The sequence below is a fragment of the Xenopus tropicalis genome, chromosome 1, assembly GCF_000004195.4.
Source record: "Xenopus tropicalis strain Nigerian chromosome 1, UCB_Xtro_10.0, whole genome shotgun sequence".
In the NCBI taxonomy this organism is placed as follows: domain Eukaryota; kingdom Metazoa; phylum Chordata; class Amphibia; order Anura; family Pipidae; genus Xenopus; species Xenopus tropicalis.
The window spans coordinates 94,161,788-94,180,156 of NC_030677.2; the positions used below are offsets into that span (position 1 = coordinate 94,161,788).

Genomic DNA, 18,369 nt, shown 5'->3' on the forward strand with positions numbered 1-18,369 from the left:
CTGCCACACTGTGCGTGGCATTTGTTTTTGTCCCTCTTTCTGTTTTCAAAATGTTGGGAGGTATGGAACTGTGCTTAATGCTTACAACTCCAATTGTAGGAACAAAGAACAGGCAGCCAGATTACCACAGCTGGGATGCTCATTGGAGGATTTGTCCTATGTTAAAGCATGGCTGTGTCTGTGGAGATTTAGGGAAAAGTTTAGAAAAAGTTTTATTGTGCGAAATGGGACAGATTCACTCATTACTAATAGTAACTGTTAGTGCACACACTATCAATGTGAGTGCCCGGATGAGCTAATAAGAGTGGTTCTCTGCTCCACAGATAAGTAACGTGGCGTAAGAAATCTGTATATTCAGGCATATGCCACAGGGACTGCTATCCCTGGCAAAGGAAATTATTGCCAGCAGCAATCCTATCCAATCAGGGCAGAGATTTCAGCTTCTGGTTTGGTATAGTGTTCATTTGTCTATTTTTATCACCAGCTATTTTACTGCAACTGTGTCATCGGGCATGTACATGAATGCACAGTATTTTCCTCTCATCAGTGACTGCCTGCCACTGAGCCACCCCAATAGTCTGGCTGCCACCTCTGCTGGAACACTGCAGTAAACATCCATAGCATTGATACAACATTACCCCAACTCCCACCAGGGCCAAGGGAGCGGCACTGGGGAGTGAGCAGGAAATTAAAACAACTGTCAAATCTCTTGCCCACCCCAGTCAAGCTACCTTGGCTTGCTGTCGGTCATGATTGTGATTAGTGTTAAAATATGCTGTATAACCCTTTAACACCTGCTGTTCTTGATGGCCAACTTGAAAAATCGCTGATTTCAGTAGTGCTCTACCTGGAATGCAACAGAGAAAAATGTTCCATGTCCAATGTTACAATAAGTAATGACCATGGATTTATTTTAGCTGTCGCATTCTAGTCCCTTCCATAAAAATCTGTATTTTGGTTAATTACATTACTAAAGTCTCTCACAAAATACAATAGTGTTGATTCACTAAAGTGCGTTAAAACGTGTGCTATTTATAGCATGCGTTAACATTTTTATCGCGTCTTAACGCGCAATTCACTAAAAGCATACTTGCGTTAATTTAGACGCGATGCTGCATGCGTTACTTAAGTTGCGAAAACTATTTTTGTGCGGTATTTGACAATAATACTTTAGCGAATCACGCGTTTTTTTCGCATCAATTTTAACGCAAAAAAAGTGCGATAAAACTTATCGACCTTTAGTGAATCAACCCTAATGTATTTTAGTCTAACATAAATAAACTGTTTTAATCTATTTTAATTAAAGGGGTTTTTCACCTTTAAATTAACTTTTAGTATGATGTAGAAGGTGATATACTGAGACAATATGCAACCGGTGTTCTTTTTTATTATTTGTAGTTTTTTAATTACTTAGCTTTTTATTTAGCAGCTCTCCAGTGTGTGATATCAGCAGCTATCTGCTCATTAGGGTCTAAATTACCCTAGCAACCAAGCAGTGGTGTGAATAAGAGACGGGGATATGAAGAAGCCTGGATAGAAATATAAGTAATAACCTCACAGAGCAATCGTTTTTTTGGCTGCAGTCACGGAATGAAATCTGATCTGTTGTTGACTCCGCCCACTTTTTCTAAACTTGGACCACAGTTATATCATAAAAACCACTGTGCAAAGACTGGGGACCCTTGTTTTAATAGTGTCTGAATGGCAGCAATTTAAATTTCCCCACTGAAAATCACATTGAAACACTGAAAATCAGAGTGACATCTGATTGGCGGTTGGTGGATCCACCCACTTTGTCTAACCTGGAACTGCAGTTACCCACCCAGTGACTAACTTTGCAAAGTTTAGGGACCCTAGAATTAATAATTAAAAATGGCAGCAGTTTAAATTTAAACCAATAAAAGTCAATAGGTTAATTGTGATTGGTGGTTGGTGGGTGTGCCCACTTTTCCTAACCTTGAGTCAAAATCACCTAGTGAGAAACTGTGGGCTCCCTGGCATAAATAGTGTGAGAATGACAGCATTTTTAAATTTAAACCAATAAAATTCAATGGATGAAATCTGATTGGCTGTTAGTGGCCCAACCACTTTTCCTATTTTTGAACTGCAGTTCCCCAGTGACTAAGTTTGCAAAGTTGCAAAGTTTGGGGACTGACAGCATTTTACACTTCACCATTGAAAGTAAACAGATGAAATGTGATTGGCTGTTGGTGGCTCCGCCCACTTCTTCTAACTTTGAACACTGCAAATACCCAGTGACTAACTTTGGAAAGTTTAACTACCCTGGAATTAATACTTAAATAATGGCATCAGTTTAAATATAAACCAATTAAATTTAATTTGTGGAAATGGATTGGTTGTTTTTCTAACCCTGAATATGTAGTCAACCAGTTTGGGAACTCTGGCAGCATTTTAAATATGAGAAGTCTGATTGGCTGTTGGTGGATCCACCAACTTTTTAAAACCTAAAACTGCAGTCCCCTAGTGACCCTGGTGTTAATACTGTGAGAATAGCAGCAGCTTGAATTTCCCCATTGAAAGTCAATAGGTAAAATCTGATTGGCTGTTGTTGACTCTGAACCGCAGTTACCTAGTGACTAGCTCTGTAAAGTTTTGGGGACCTTAGTATTAGAGTATTAGTTTAAACTTATGAAGTCTATAGATGAAATCTGATTGGCTGTTGTTGGACCTGCCCACTTTTCTAAACTTGGAACTTAGTCACCCAGTGACAAACTGTGCAAAGTTTGAGGACCCTGACATTAAACATGTGAGAATGGCAACAGTTTTCCAAAACAAATTTCCCCACTGAAAACAATGAAAGAAATGTGATTGGCTTTTGGTGCCCCCCCCCCCCCCCTTTTTCTAACCATGAGTATGTAGTCACATGTATTGCACTGACTGTGCAATAAAATTAATAGGTGAAAGCTGATTGGCTGTTTGTGGCTCCGCCCACTTTTTTTAAGCTTGAACCATAGTTACCTGGTGCATAACTGCAAAGTTTGGGGACCCCTGCGTTATTACTGTGAGAATGGCAGCAGGTTACATTTCCCCCATTGAAAGTCAATAGGTAAAATCTGATTGGCTATTCACAGCTCCGCCCACTTTCGGGCATCCAAAAATCATCATATTTTCATTCAGGCTGACCCCATGACTTTGCAATTCAAGTTTGGGGAGTGTAGCCTCAAAGCTGTAAGATTGGCAGCAGTTTCAATTTCCCTATTGAAGTCAATGGGTGAAATTTTATTGGCTGTTGTTGGCCCCTCCCACTTTGGGTCATCCCACAAATGTCACTGTTTCATTCCGGGTGACCCCATGATTATGTTATTCAAGTTTGGGGGGTGTAGCTTCAAAGCTGTAAGAGTGGCATCAGTCGCATTAAAGATTCCTCAGAACTAAGTGTCTGAGACAAGAGGATGGAGGTCCTTACCCCACAGAGTTTACAATCTAAGTGGCAGGGTAACTTCCAGACACAAATAGGAATGATACAGTGGGTGACACTGCAATATAAGTGCCAGTTCAAATGTTATATGATTCTCTCCAGAGGAATTCAGGGATAGCATTTCAAAGTGCAGATTCATCAAAGTAGGAGTTTGAATCCCGAAATGGGTAAAATTCAGATTAGATACGATAATTTCTAATGATCAGAAATGTCACGAATGTGCTTACGAAAAAATCGTAATAGTCACAATAATATTGTATTGGCGATCCAAAACTCACGACATTTTCGTATCCGTATGATCGTAAACGGCGGGAAAACCTTTCTGACTTTGATCCTTCTGTGCATGATTTTGGAAGCCTCCCATAGGACTCAATGGCATTCTGCAGCTCCAACCTGGCCAAAGGAAAGTCACAATAAAGAAGCTTTAGTGAATCCGAAACTTTCATACTCAGCGCGACAAATACGATTTTGTCGGACAAATTGTTGTTAAAGTTAATGAAAAAGTCGCAAAAAATATGCACAGTACAAAAACTTAGAAAAAATACTTTTTTTTGTATATGGATTCAATCTGACTTTAATTAATGCACCCCAAATGTTAGGAGTAGCAAGGTAGAAATACTTGAGGGAAACAGCAGTAGTAGTTGAGAGCGCAACCAAGCGACCAGAAACATATTGACACACAAGAGAAAAGATTTAGCGACGTGCAGGGGAATGAAGGGCTTTGAAAGTTATGAGAAGTTATTCTTTATTTAATAAGAAGCCATAAGGAGTTCAACAGGGGACTGTAATCTCTTGGATGAGAAAAGAATTCTGGTAGCAGTATTTAATATAGACTTTAGTGTGGAGAGATGGGAGTTTAGGGAGGCAAACAGGTATCGCAGGGCAATTAATCACTCACAGCAGAAATTCTCCACCATCTGTTAGTGCCATAAGGGCTGTGGCAGATGGGGAGACTAGTCACCCATGACAAATCTCCCTTGTCGCGGGCAACTAATCTCCCCGAAATATTATCCCACCGTGAGTATGTAAATCGTCTGGCGAGCAGTAATCAGCATGGCTTTATGAAGGACAAGTCATGTCAGACCAATTTAATTGCTTTTTTATAATGAGGTAAGTAAGAAGCTGGACAGTGGGTATGCAGTAGATTTAATCTATTTAGATTTTGCCAAAGCATTTTATACCGTTCCCCACAAACGACTGCTTTCTAAACTAAGGTCTATTGGTCTTAGTGAAGTCTTTTGCACATGGATAGAATACTGGCTACAGGATCGGGTACAGAGGGTGGTTGTTAATGGTACATTCTCTACTTGGAGTAAGGTTCTCAGTGGGGTCCCTCAGGGTTCTGTACTGGGTCCACTTTTGTTTAACTTGTTCATAAATGACTCAGAGAAGGGTATTATAAGTAATGTATCAGTGTTTGCAGATGACACAAAACTCTGCAGGCCAGTCAATTCTATCCAGGATGTGGCATCCTTGCAGCAGGATCTTGACCAACTGGCAATCTGGGTGGGTAAGTGGCAGATGAGATTTAATGTGGATAAATGTAAGGTCATGCACCTGGGATGTAAAAATATTCAAGCCCCGTATACCCTTAATGGGACTGCACTAGGCAAATCCATAATGGAGAAGGACCTTGGAGTCCTTGTAGATAATAAACTTAGCTGTAGCAAGCAATGCCAGGCAGCAGCTGCTAGGGCAAACAAGGTTTTGAGCTGTATTAAAAGGGGTATAAATTCTAGGGAGGTGGGGGTTATTCTTCCCCTTTACAGAGCGCTGGTAAGGCCCCATCTAGAATATGCTGTTCAGTTTTGGTCTCCAGTGCTCAAACTGGACATTATTGAATTAGAGGGGGTCCAGAGAAGGGCAAATAAGCTGGTAAAGAGTATGGAAAGTCTCAGTTATGAAGAAAGACTGGCCAAGTTGGGTCTGTTTTCACTGGAGAAGAGGCGCTTAAGAGGTGACATAATAACTATGTATAAATATATAAAGGGATCATATAATAACCTCTCTAATGCTTTATTTACCAGTAGGTCCTTCCAACGGACACAAGTCTGAAAGGATTTTTTATTTTGCGAGCTGTGAAGTTGTGGAATTCCCTCCCCGAATCAGTCGTGCTGGCTGATACATTATATAGCTTTAAGAAGGAGTTGGATGGCTTCTTAGCAAGTGAGGGAATACAGGGTTATGGGAGATAACTCTTAGTACAAGTTGATCCAGGGACTGGTCCGATTGCCATCTTGGAGTCAGGAAGGAATTTTTTCCCCTCTGCGGCAAATTAGAGAGGCTTCAGATGGGTTTTTTTGCCTTCCTCCGGATCAAATAGAAGTTAGGCAGGTTATATATAGTCATTGTGGTTGAACGTGATGGACGTACATCTTTTTTCAACCTAACTTACTATGTTACTCTCAAGGCAACTTCCGCAATTTCGGGGAAATCACTGGGCCACGTATGCCATCTCACTGGTGATTTACATAGTTGCCAGTGGGATGGTATTTTGGGGAGATTTGTCGCGGGAGACTAGTCGCCCCGTCTGCCACAGTCCTAAGGGATATGGTGTTTTACGAGTTGTAATGCAGAGTAAAAATGACTTTGGAATGCCAGAAAACACAAACCTTTGCACTATGAGCTCTTTACACATGGGTGTTTTTTATATAAATTTAGAAACGCATGGTAATCGCATAAACTGCATTTATATGCATTTTCTAAGCGCACTTAAGTGCAATTTTGTTAATTCCAAAAGCAACCATCTATTCTGTTGTCTTCTGAACATGCCTCAAACTCAGGAAAAGGCACCATTTGGCATCTAAAAAAATGCAGTGAAATGAGATCACTATAAAAAGCAACTCGTTTATTCTTAATAGATTACCCTATCAGCTCTATGCTTGAAAACATAAATTTGGCTTTTTTTTTTGCAGAAATCAGCAATGTAAAATATGTGTTTTATGAAGCGTTTTACAGTATTTTCAAACTCTTATATGGCACTTTTACTTCATGTGACATAGCCCTAAACATATGAGCCTCGTTTTCATAAAAGAAAACTTAGCCCTTGTCCTGTCTCTAAATTGTGAAAAATCTTGCCACTCAGACCATCACTACAAAAACCTCAAGATTACTTCATTTCACATGGCCCTAGTTAGCACATAAACCCTTTCCTATTTGGTCAAGTTGGCTGCAGAGACAACAGTAGATGTACTGTCAGTAACCAGCAGAGAATGTGGCGGCGGGAAGGAATTGGTAGTATGTACTATTTGTTCACTCACAAGTGCCAGTTGTATAGAAAAACAAATAAATTAATAACTTCTGGATAAATATCAGCAACAGAGTTTCCAGTGACGCGGCCAAATACCTGGAAAACAATAAACATTTGATAAGCTTCCGCACACGCCTCTCGCCTCTCCCTGCCCCAAGCGTCACCGCGATTATATACTTTATCGTGTCCCAATCTCGCGGGATGAAATATGTAACGCTACTGTATTTCGTGTATGGGGGAGGAGGGGATAGCAACTGTGATCCCGGACTGCGACTTGTGTTATGAAAAGCTGCGCTGCTGGGCGGTATGGTATATGGAAGGAGAGATTTAACTTTTAGCCTGTTGTTAACTTGTTTAATTTCTGTAGATAACGAACTCAGTTATATTAGAATAGTAGTTATTAAACAAAAGTGCTGTGTGGCATTAAGGATTGTGTACAGGAGATTGCGACGGCTTGTCTCTTTATAAAAGGGTAGGACGGATTTGAAAGTCAGTGGAGTAAAAGTAATGGCGAAAGAGGAAGTAAGAATAGAGGAAAGGCTTAAAAAATAAGTTACAAGAGATGGAAAGGCGTAGAATATAACAGTAACAAGGTGAAACGAAGTAATGCTTAAAGGGATTTTGTCATGGTTTTTATGGTGTACTTTTTATTTCTAAATTACACTGTTTACATAGCAAATAATTCACTCTACTATTTAAACCTGTATTCTTGAGCCAACAAATGTATTTCTTTTTAGTTGCAATATCGGTGTGTAGGCAGCCATCTGAGTGCATTGTGCCTGAGTCTGACCTTTCAGAAGTAGCCAGTGCTACACATTACAACTGTGTTCAGGTAACCGTCTGTTTCTCCTACTCCCATGCAACTGGAGGAGTCCCAAGCTGGACTTTCTACTATACTGCCGGACTTTTTACTATTGAGTGCTATTCTTATATCAACTGGGAGCTGCTATCTTGCTACCTTCCAATTATTCTGCTGATCAGTTGCTGGGAGGGGGGTGATATCACTCCTAAAGCTTGCAGCTCAGCAGTAAAGTGTGACTGAAGTTTATCAGAGCACAGGTCACATGGCTGTGGCACCCTGGGAAATGAAGAATATAGCTAACCCTATGTGAAATTTCAAAATTAAATATAAAAAAAAAAACTTTGTGTTTTTGAAAAACATATATCAATGGAGCTGCTGGAGAAGCTCTATTAACTGATGTGGTTTTAAAAAAACATGTTTTCCCAAAAGCCCTCATCCACTGCCAGTGATATCACCCCTCTCCCAGCAGCCGGTCAGCAGAACAATGGGAAGGTAACAAGATAGCAGCTCCTAGTAGATATCAGAATAGCACTCAATACTAAGAAATCCAAGTAAAAAATACATTTGTTGGTTCAAGAGTAACATTTTAAATGGTAGAGTGAATTATTTGCTATGTAAACAGTGTAATTTAGAAATAAAAAGTACACCATAAAAATTATGACGGTATACCTTTGAAGGGGCATACTTTTTGCCTCTTGTTTTACCTAAGAAATATGTTATTTTCCTCTAAGAATATTCCTTTCATAATTGGGCAAACATTTTAAAAATTGAAAGTAAAGTCAGATTGTACTTCAGGTTCTTACAAGCACCATTGTGTAGTCTATAACTTGTGTAATCTATAACTATGTAATCTTGCAGTGGCTTAGTGAGAAGCACTTCTACCTAGGCAGTATATTAGACTTTTAAAATAACTGACATAAATTGCTTGTAAACACAGATTTTTAACCTGTACAGAATGTATAATGGATTACAGTGAAACCTCAATTTTACATACCCTAATTTTAAGTTTTTCTGAATATTACATTTTTTTTTTTTTGTGGTTCCGCCTATTTATAATGCATTTCAATGGGTTTGTAAATGACCAATTTCTATTAGTCTGCACCTCATACAGTCATACACACATCGCATTGCTTAAGGTTGTGCATTGACTGTCAGGGAGGTCTTGCAAATTCTGTCCCACAGTGTAACATTAATGGTGCACTGCTTAACCCTGGTCATTAACACAGTACATCTTGTATTTTAAGGTTAAACTGACTTCTGTGCTAATAACCTTTTTTAAAGAATAAGTTGCTTTAACACATTTCCCTGATTTTACATTGTCCTGGATTTTACTGCTGTATACATATAAACAGTTTCTTATTTTAAGATAGCAGCCCTTTAAAGGGTACAGCAGTTTTTGTTATTGCTACAGTTTAGTGAAAGCCAGCAGTGGTCAAAATGCCCCTTCTGCCCATCGGCACTTATTCTAATATCAATTAAAAAGCACTGTGGCAGATGCATATGAAATGGTGACAGGCAGACCTAAGTGGCAAAATGCCCTCATCAGTCGTTTACGGCAGAGGTTCACCTGTTACTGCGTCATTCTGTGATTTTTATTGAATTTTATCAGTAGTAGGGACAGGCATTTTAGCTGCCACTCACTGCTGGTGGACAAACTGCCCTCCATTTCACAGTCATAATACAGTCTGCTTGCACTGCTAATACATATGATTATTAAAATGCTCTGATGCTCAAAATATTTTTTTCCATTGTACTTCCATATGTGGGTAATAACATTACCATGGATACAGTTGCAAGAAAAAGTATGTGAACCCTTTGGCATTATATGGATTTCTGCACAAATTGGTCATAAAATGTGATCTGATCTTCATCCAAGTAACAACAATAGACAATCACAGTCTGCTAATACCACACAAATAATTAACCCTTTAAGTGCCAGCCGAATTCGTCATTTCAGTTCCCCCCAGTGCCAGACGTTTTGTGAACATTCTGTGCTCTCTCAATGTAGGGGCTTTTACTGGGGGCAGGGTTAAGTTTAGGTAGGCAAACTATATATTGTTTTTTTCAGGAGAACCTGAGCTTTCCAAATCTACCTGAGTTTTTGTGTATTTCCACTTCTGGAACAAGATTTAGAGCTTGAAATACAAAAAAAAAAAAGAAAAAATGCTATTTTTCATGATATAAGGATTTCTACCAGAAACACATTTTATTTTATGGACAAAAATTCAACTGATTTGGAAAGCCTCATGTCTCCCGAACGTGCCAATACCTGATATGTACAGTTTTATTGAGATTTCTGACTTCTATAGATCAAAAACTCCCAGCAGTAAATTACTAAATTTTCAAAGCATTACAGCAGAATACGGCATACTTTACATTCCAAAGCCAAAAATCCTGGAACATTAGGTTTACCCCAGGAAACCATACATTTTTGAAAACTACACATTCTGACAAATCCGAAATGGGTAACTATGTCTTCCAACTCCTAAGTACCAAACGGCAATGCTTTACTGAATTTAGCATTTTCTATAAAAAATTATGAAAATTCTAAAAAATCACCACAAATCTTCCATTTTCAAGCACCTTATCTCCCACATAACATTAGGTACGAAGAAAACACACCCTAAATATGAAAGCCAGGGGTCCACTGAACAGTTTGATGCCCATTGTGCATAGGATCACCGATGTATCTGGAATTTAGAGACCCCAAAAGGAAGTTAGTACATACAAATTGCCCAGGAGATCTCTTTAGCTACTGAAAATTCAACACATTTACTGCATTTTCTGTGGGGTAAAAACACAAAAAAATACATTGACCCCCCAAAATCATATATTTTTGGAAAGTACACATTCGGACGAATTCAAAATTGGTACCCATGTCTTTCTACTCCAAACTACTGAGTCGCAATTCTTTCCCAAAATTGCTAGTTTTGGTGAAATACCTGAAAATCACATCAAATCTTCCACTTTCAAGCACCATATCTCCCACATAACATTAGGTACCAAGAAAACACACCCTAAATATGAAAGCCAAGGATCCGCTGAACAGTTTGATGCCCATTGTGCATAGGATCAGCACTGTATCTGGCATTTAGAGACCCCATAAGGACGTCAGTGCATAGAGATTGCCCCAGAGGTCTCTTTAGCTACTGAAAATTCAACACGTTTACTGCATTTTCTGTGGGGTAAAAACACAAAAAAATACATTGACCCCCCAAAACCATATATTTTTGGAAAGTACACATTCGGGCGAATTCAAAATTGGTACCCATGTCTTTCTACTCCAAACTACAGAGTCGCAGTGCTTTCCCAAAATTGCTAGTTTTGGTGAAATACCTGAAAAACACATCAAATCTTCCACTTTCAAGCACCTTATCTCCCACATAACATTAGGTACCAAGAAAACACACCCTAAATATGAAAGCCAAGGGTCCGCTGAACAGTTTCATGCCCATTGTGCATAGGATCAGCACTGTATCTGGCATTTAGAGACCCCATAAGGAAGTTAGTGCATAGAGATTGCCCCAGAGGTCTCTTTAGCTACTGAAAATTCAACACGTTTACTGCATTTTCTGTGGGGTAAAAACACACAAAAATACATTGACCCCCCAAAACCATATATTTTTGGAAAGTACACATTCGGGCGAATTCAAAATTGGTACCCATGTCTTTCTACTCCAAACTACAGAGTCGCAGTGCTTTCCCAAAATTGCTAGTTTTGGTGAAATACCTGAAAAACACATCAAATCTTCCACTTTCAAGCACCTTATCTCCCACATAACATTAGGTACCAAGAAAACACACCCTAAATATGAAAGCCAAGGGTCCGCTGAACAGTTTGATGCCCATTGTGCATAGGATCACCGATGTATCTGGCATTTAGAGACCCCAAAAGGAAGTTAGTGCATACAAAGTGTATACACTGCAATATAAGCTACCGGCATGTGCATTATGCGGCATAAGACCCCCTAACAGTAAGGAGACCCTAGAAAACTATACATTTTCCGAAAGTACACAATCTGACAAAACAAAAATGGGTAAATACATCTTTCTACTGCAAACTACCAAATTACAAAGCTATGCTAAACAGAACGATTTTTTTGACATTTCTGAAAATTGTCACAAAGCTTGCATTTTACCCCATTATTTACCCCCACATTTTGTACCGTATCAACATAAAACATTCTAAATATGAACGCCAGGGGTCTACTGAACAGTTTGATGCCCTATATGCATAGATTTACCAAACTATGTGGGGTACAGGGGCACCCAAGTAAAAATAGTGCATATGAATTTTCACATAAGATGCTTCGGCTCATGCAGTTTTTGCACCCGGTATGTGTATTATGTGCCATACGACCACCTAACAGTAAGGAGACCCTAGAAAACCATATATTTTCCGAAAGTACACATTCTGACAAAACAAAAATGGGTAAATACATCTTTCTACTACAAACTACCAAACTACAAAGCTATGCTAAACAGAACGGTTTTTATGACATTTCTGAAAATTGTCACAAAGCTTGCATTTTACCCCATTATGTACCCCCACATTTTGTACCGTATCAACATAAAACATTCTAAATATGAACGCCAGGGGTCTACTGAACAGTTTGATGCCCTATATGCATAGATTTACCAAACTATGTGGGGTACAGGGGCACCCAAGTAAAAATAATGCATATGAATTTTCACATAAGATGCTTCGGCTCATGCAGTTTTTGCACCCGGTATGTGTATTATGTGCCATACGACCACCTAACAGTAAGGAGACCCTAGAAAACCATATATTTTCCGAAAGTACACATTCTGACAAAACAAAAATGGGTAAATACATCTTTCTACTACAAACTACCAAACTACAAAGCTATGCTAAACAGAACGGTTTTTATGACATTTCTGAAAATTGTCACAAAGCTTGCATTTTACCCCATTATGTACCCCCACATTTTGTACCGTATCAACATAAAACATTCTAAATATGAACGCCAGGGGTCTACTGAACAGTTTGATGCCCTATATGCATAGATTTACCAAACTATGTGGGGTACAGGGGCACCCAAGTAAAAATAATGCATATGAATTTTCACATAAGATGCTTCGGCTCATGCAGTTTTTGCACCCGGTATGTGTATTATGTGCCATACGACCACCTAACAGTAAGGAGACCCTAGAAAACCATATATTTTCCGAAAGTACACATTCTGACAAAACAAAAATGGGTAAATACATCTTTCTACTACAAACTACCAAACTACAAAGCTATGCTAAACAGAACGGTTTTTATGACATTTCTGAAAATTGTCACAAAGCTTGCATTTTACCCCATTATGTACCCCCACATTTTGTACCGTATCAACATAAAACATTCTAAATATGAACGCCAGGGGTCTACTGAACAGTTTGATGCCCTATATGCATAGATTTACCAAACTATGTGGGGTACAGGGGCACCCAAGTAAAAATAATGCATATGAATTTTCACATAAGATGCTTCGGCTCATGCAGTTTTTGCACCCGGTATGTGTATTATGTGCCATACGACCACCTAACAGTAAGGAGACCCTAGAAAACCATATATTTTCCGAAAGTACACATTCTGACAAAACAAAAATGGGTAAATAAAACTTTCTACTGCAAACTACCAAACTACAAAGCTATGCTAAACAGAACGGTTTTTGTGACATTTCTGAAAATCGTCACAAAGCTTGCATGTTGCCCCATTATGTACCCCACATTTAGTAACGTACCAACATAAAACATTCTTACTATGAACGCCACTAGTCTACTGAACAGTTTGATGCCCAATATGAATAGATTTACCAAACTATGTGGGGTACAGGGGCACCCAAGTAAAAATAGTGCATATGAATTTTCACATAAGATGCTTCGGCTCATGCAGTTTTTGCACCTGGTATGTGTATTATGTGCCATACGACCCCCTAACAGTAAGGAGACCCTAGAAAACTATATTTTCCGAAAGTACACATTCTGACAAAACAAAAATGGGTAAATAAAACTTTCTACTGCAAACTACCAAATTACAAAGCTATGCTAAACAGAACTGTTTTTGTGACATTTCTGAAAATCGTCACAAAGCCCCATTATGTACCCCACATTTAGTAACGTACCAACATAAAACACTCTAAGTATGAACGCCACTAGTCTACTGAACAGTTTGATGCCCAATATGAATAGATTTACCAAACTATGTGGGGTACAGAGGATGCCAAATTGAAATACAGCAGACAAAATGTCCATGTGCAAAGACAAGTAACAAAGAACAATGTAAAAAGCAATAAAATTGATAAAGATAAAAAAAAATCACTAAAATCATTTTTTTTTTTTGCCTAATAATATCTGCGGGCAGAATAACAGTTTGAGTATTTTGGCTAGGGCAAATAAGTTTTACAGACAAAGTCAAGCGAACAACAACTATGCATAACTGAAAATGCTATAAAATGGCTAAACATGCAGTAAAATACCCAAAAATCCACCAAAATCACAGAAAATGTAGTAGAAACACCAAAATAATACACAAAAGGTATTGCGCAGTGCGGTTAGCGAATACACTATCCGCAATGGCAATAAAACATTTTTTTCAGGCAAGAATAAAAACGAAACGATTAGAAAAAAAAAAATAATTACAAAATTACATAAGTGTGTAAGTGTGTGTGTAAAATGTGTTTTGTGTGCATGTGTGTGAGTATGCAACCAAGTGTGAGTTTTCTCTAAGTGCTGTAAGTGATGAATGTTTGAAAACCACCCAAAAATGCATGTGTGTGTGTGTAAGTGTGAGTATAAGTGTGTATTAGTGTAATAAATGTGTGATTGTGTGTTTGTGTGTGTATTTGCCACTTACTTGGGGTCTAGAAGATCAGGATCTGCAGGAGAAACTCGATCTGGCACAGCAGCATCAGCTCATGAGGAGGCGTGTCAGGAAGCAGGGGGGCCAGAGGGGGAAGCTGCAGAAGGGAGAGGAGCTGCCTGCAAAGCCACGTGGATGGCAGGTAAGTCCCATGGGGCCCCTGGGCGATTGCTACCCAGGGGCCACTCGTTCCCCACCTCTGACTGTTGTCTTGAGGCTGGGGAACGAGTGGGGAGCGAAGGAACGGCTTGAAAAGCCGTTCCTACGCTCCCAAAACCGGAAGTGCAGCAGGACGTAGAATCTACGTTCTGTGGCACTTTGGTCCTTTGATACACAGGACGTAGATTCTACGTCCTGTGGCACTAAAAAGGTTAAATGTTTCCATGTTTTTATTGAACACACCATGTAAACATTCACAGTGCAGGTGGAAAAAGTATGTGAACCCTTGGATTTAATAACTGGTTGAACCTCCTTTGGCAGCAATAACTTCAACCAAACGTTTCCTGTGGTATCCTCCCATGAAATCCATTCTTGTTTAGTGTTTTACGTATCGTAGATTTGCTAACAGGGATGTTAGCAGATGCCAGACTCTTTTGTAAGTCTTTAGCTGACACTCTAGGATTCTTCTTCACCTCATTGAGCATTCTGTGCTGTGCTCTTGCAGTCATCTTTACAGAACGGCCACTCCTAGGGAGAGTAGCAGCAGTGCTGAACTTTTTCCACTTATAGACAATTTGTCTTACCGTGGAATGATGAACAGCAAGGCTTTTGGAGATACTTTTATAACCCTTTCCAGCTTTATGCAAGTCAACAATTCTTAATCGTAGGTCTTCTGAGAGCTCTTTTGTGCAAGGCATCATTCACATCAGGCAATGCTTCTTGGGAAAGGAAAACACAAAACTAGTGTGTGTTTTTTATAGGGCAGGGCAGCTGTAACCAACACCTCCAATCTCATCTCATTGATTGGACTCCAGTTGGCTGACACCTCATTCCAATTAGCTGTTGGAGATGTCATTAGTCTAGGGGTTTACATCATTTTTCCACCTGCACTGTGAATGTTTACATGGTGTGTTCAATAAAAACATGAAAACATTTAATTATTTGTGTGGTATTAGGTTAAGCAGACTGTGATTGTCTACTGTTGTGACTTAGATGAAGATCAGATCTCATTTTGTGACCAATTTGTGCAGAAATCCATGTAATTCCAAAGGGTTCACATACTTTTTCTCGCAACTGTATATAGGGCAAAACAAAAAAAGCCAATCGGGCACCCTTTAGGCTGCAGATCTCAAAGTACTTTCTCATGCTGTCCTGGTCAGTGTGTAACCACAGTACATGTTAACAATTTTCATGCCAGTTTCAAGGGATGATAACCCAGAAATGTAAAAATGTACATTATGGGCAGGGTAAGATTAGATTTAGGTTTTACTAACTATAGTGAGCTGAATCCTAAGGGCAAGGGCACATAGGGTTTATTGTAAGCCTGTGGATAAGCACATATGTACCCTTAAATGCAAGACTTGCTGTTTGTTAGTAGATATCGGCTGCGCGTGACTGCACCCGGGTGAGTACAAAGCAGGCACTGACAATAAGCCCCACGTGCCCTTGTTCTAAACGTAGACCATTTATATATGACATGCTACTCCTGTACTTAATACTTAAATTAATAAAATTTTTTCCCTAGGAGCAGATTTCGAGAAGGGCTATGTCATCATGTTCACAGCAGCATTTTTGTGATTTGGAAAAGATTTGTTTAATCTTGTCTGGGATTCCATTAAATGAACTTATATTATGCAGACACCGTCTAGAGCACCGTCGACCTAGTACAGATATTCATAAAATACTCTGTGCTCTCATATTGCTTGCACAGGACAAGAGACCAGAAGCATTAAAGATACTAAGTTTGCTACCACATTGCCACATGGCACAACATATTATTCAAGCTTTAATAGCGGGAGAAACACTGCTAAAAAATGGAGTACTCTCATTGCCACCATCCCAGGATGCAGAAATTTTGCATAAGGCAGGGGAGATTCATGCACTGATTGAACAAGAGAATCTTTGTGGATCAGAAGTAATAAAGTCAAATAAAACAGACACAGACTACAGTGATGATGATGCTCCCCATACTTTGGTTTCTGTGAATGGAATTCAGATTCCACATATCAAAAACAGTCCAGCTTCTATGAGCCTTGTGTCCAACAGCCTGCAGATAAGTCATTCACCTTCTGTTCCTTCTACTAGAAATGAATCTACTGAACGTGTACATAGTATTCCACTCTCAGCCAATCAAGAACCACATGTAACCTTTTCAAATCTAGCTCCTGGGCCATTGCCTGTATATTCTGTGACCGGTTCCTCAAGTATATCCACAAATAAACAAATAAAACCAGAACCTGTTGTGTTTAAAACCTCAATAAAATCTGAAATAGAGTGTTCAGAAAGACAAAAACCATTATATGAAGCCCACCCTAGAAACTTGAATTGTGACTCTAATTCAGTACCATCTTTGAAAAATAATTTTTTCTATCCAATTCCACCGCAGTGCTGCACATATACTGTTCCCGATGATTCACTGTTTTTTAATTTTGTGGTCTTGCATGTCCGTGAAGACAGTGAAGTTGCACGCAGGGTGTGTGATGTTCTACAGTCTCTTGGTGCTGGAAATGGTACTACTTTCTGTGAAGGCTTTGAGATTCCTGGTTCAAACCCCCTTACTTGCATACAGGAAGCTGTTGAAAACTCTGCATATATCATCCTTCTTATGACAGAGCATTTTGAGACTCGCTGGGCAGAATTCCAGTCCAATGCTGTCCTCATGAATTCTATTAATGATGAAAACAGAACTGGCTGTGTTATTCCCTTCCTGCCAGAGACTAATCGTCTTCCAATAAAAAAGATGCCTTTGGCTCTAAAATCTTTAATTCCACTGGATGAATTATCCCCTGTATTTCGTCGTGCTGTGTGCAACACATTTAAACAAGAAAAAATTCTGTCCCAAAAACAACACTGGGAAAGGCAGCAACAAAAAAAGAAAGAGAGACAGAGAATGTTAGAGCTACAGAGATCTGAACAAGCTAATGATTCTGGACAGTATTTAATGCATATGTGTGCTAATGAAGGTAATGTGAACCTTAGTGCACAATACATGTATCAGCACCCCATTCCTTATGCTCCAGTTATTCATATCAACAATGCAGAGAATATCCAAATTGGTAACCACAACTGTATTACAGTTAAAGAGGTTGCTGAGACCTGTGCAGATGATGGGAATAAGAGGCAGGCAGAGTAAATTCCATAAGTAAGAATATGAAATGGCAAACAAAGTAAATGGTGAGTATGGGTTTGACATAATGAGTGAATTTTAGAAAGGAAGATCACAAACATAGGCAAACTTTAATCTGACCCATAAAAACCAAACTGAGATTCTTTGTTTTACCACTTGTATTTAAATCAGTGGAAGCAAAGATTTACTTGTTTGTCATAGTTTACTGCTCAGGTACAAGTTTAAGAACAGTTAAGACAGTTTCACTTTAGCGCTTTCTGTAACTTCCTGGTCTCAAAGAGCAGATGAAGAGCTTATAAAACTAATGACCAGTCAAATGAAAAGCCCCTGATAATGAGCTGCTCAAAGGCTTAGTTCAGGCTTAAGTTCTATCTAAGGTTAGTTCATGTATTCATTCATGGCTGTCAAAAGATTTTAGCTCACAGCAGTCCAAGTGAATAGAGAGAAGGTGGAATTCAACTGTAAAAGATCTGTTTTTTTTAATAAAATATATATTTTTTTTATAAAAGTATATTGAAGATATGTTTAATTTTAAACATGACCACACATTAAAAGCTATATAAAAACGTTCTTTGCAAATGAAACATGAAACCCAAATTCATTTTTTTTTTAATTAAAACATCCATATTTCTGATAAATGTATTTACAAATTTCAGCTGTCAATCATATTTTATATACTGTACATGGCATGGGTATCAGGTGCCAGATTGTGGAGCATAAACAA

General features: G+C 38.9%; 1 protein-coding gene across 3 annotated transcripts; it reads left to right on the forward strand.

Moving 5' to 3' along the window:
• The first annotated feature begins 6,884 nt into the window (after window positions 1-6,884).
• LOC101733659 (TIR domain-containing adapter molecule 1) lies at window positions 6,885-18,156 on the forward strand. 3 transcript variants are annotated; one of them, XM_012954984.3, is made up of 2 exons: window positions 6,885-6,993; window positions 16,050-18,156. In XM_012954984.3, the coding sequence occupies exons 1-2, from the start codon at window positions 6,922-6,924 to the stop codon at window positions 17,649-17,651; spliced, it is 1,674 nt and encodes a 557-aa protein (XP_012810438.2). In that variant the 5' UTR covers window positions 6,885-6,921; the 3' UTR covers window positions 17,652-18,156. The 3 variants fall into 3 exon arrangements, with proteins under 3 accessions (XP_012810438.2, XP_012810436.2, XP_012810441.2); XM_012954982.3 differs by having other exon boundaries at window positions 6,886-6,993; window positions 16,044-18,156; XM_012954987.2 differs by having other exon boundaries at window positions 6,917-6,998; window positions 16,044-18,156.
• The last annotated feature ends 213 nt before the right edge of the window (window positions 18,157-18,369 follow it).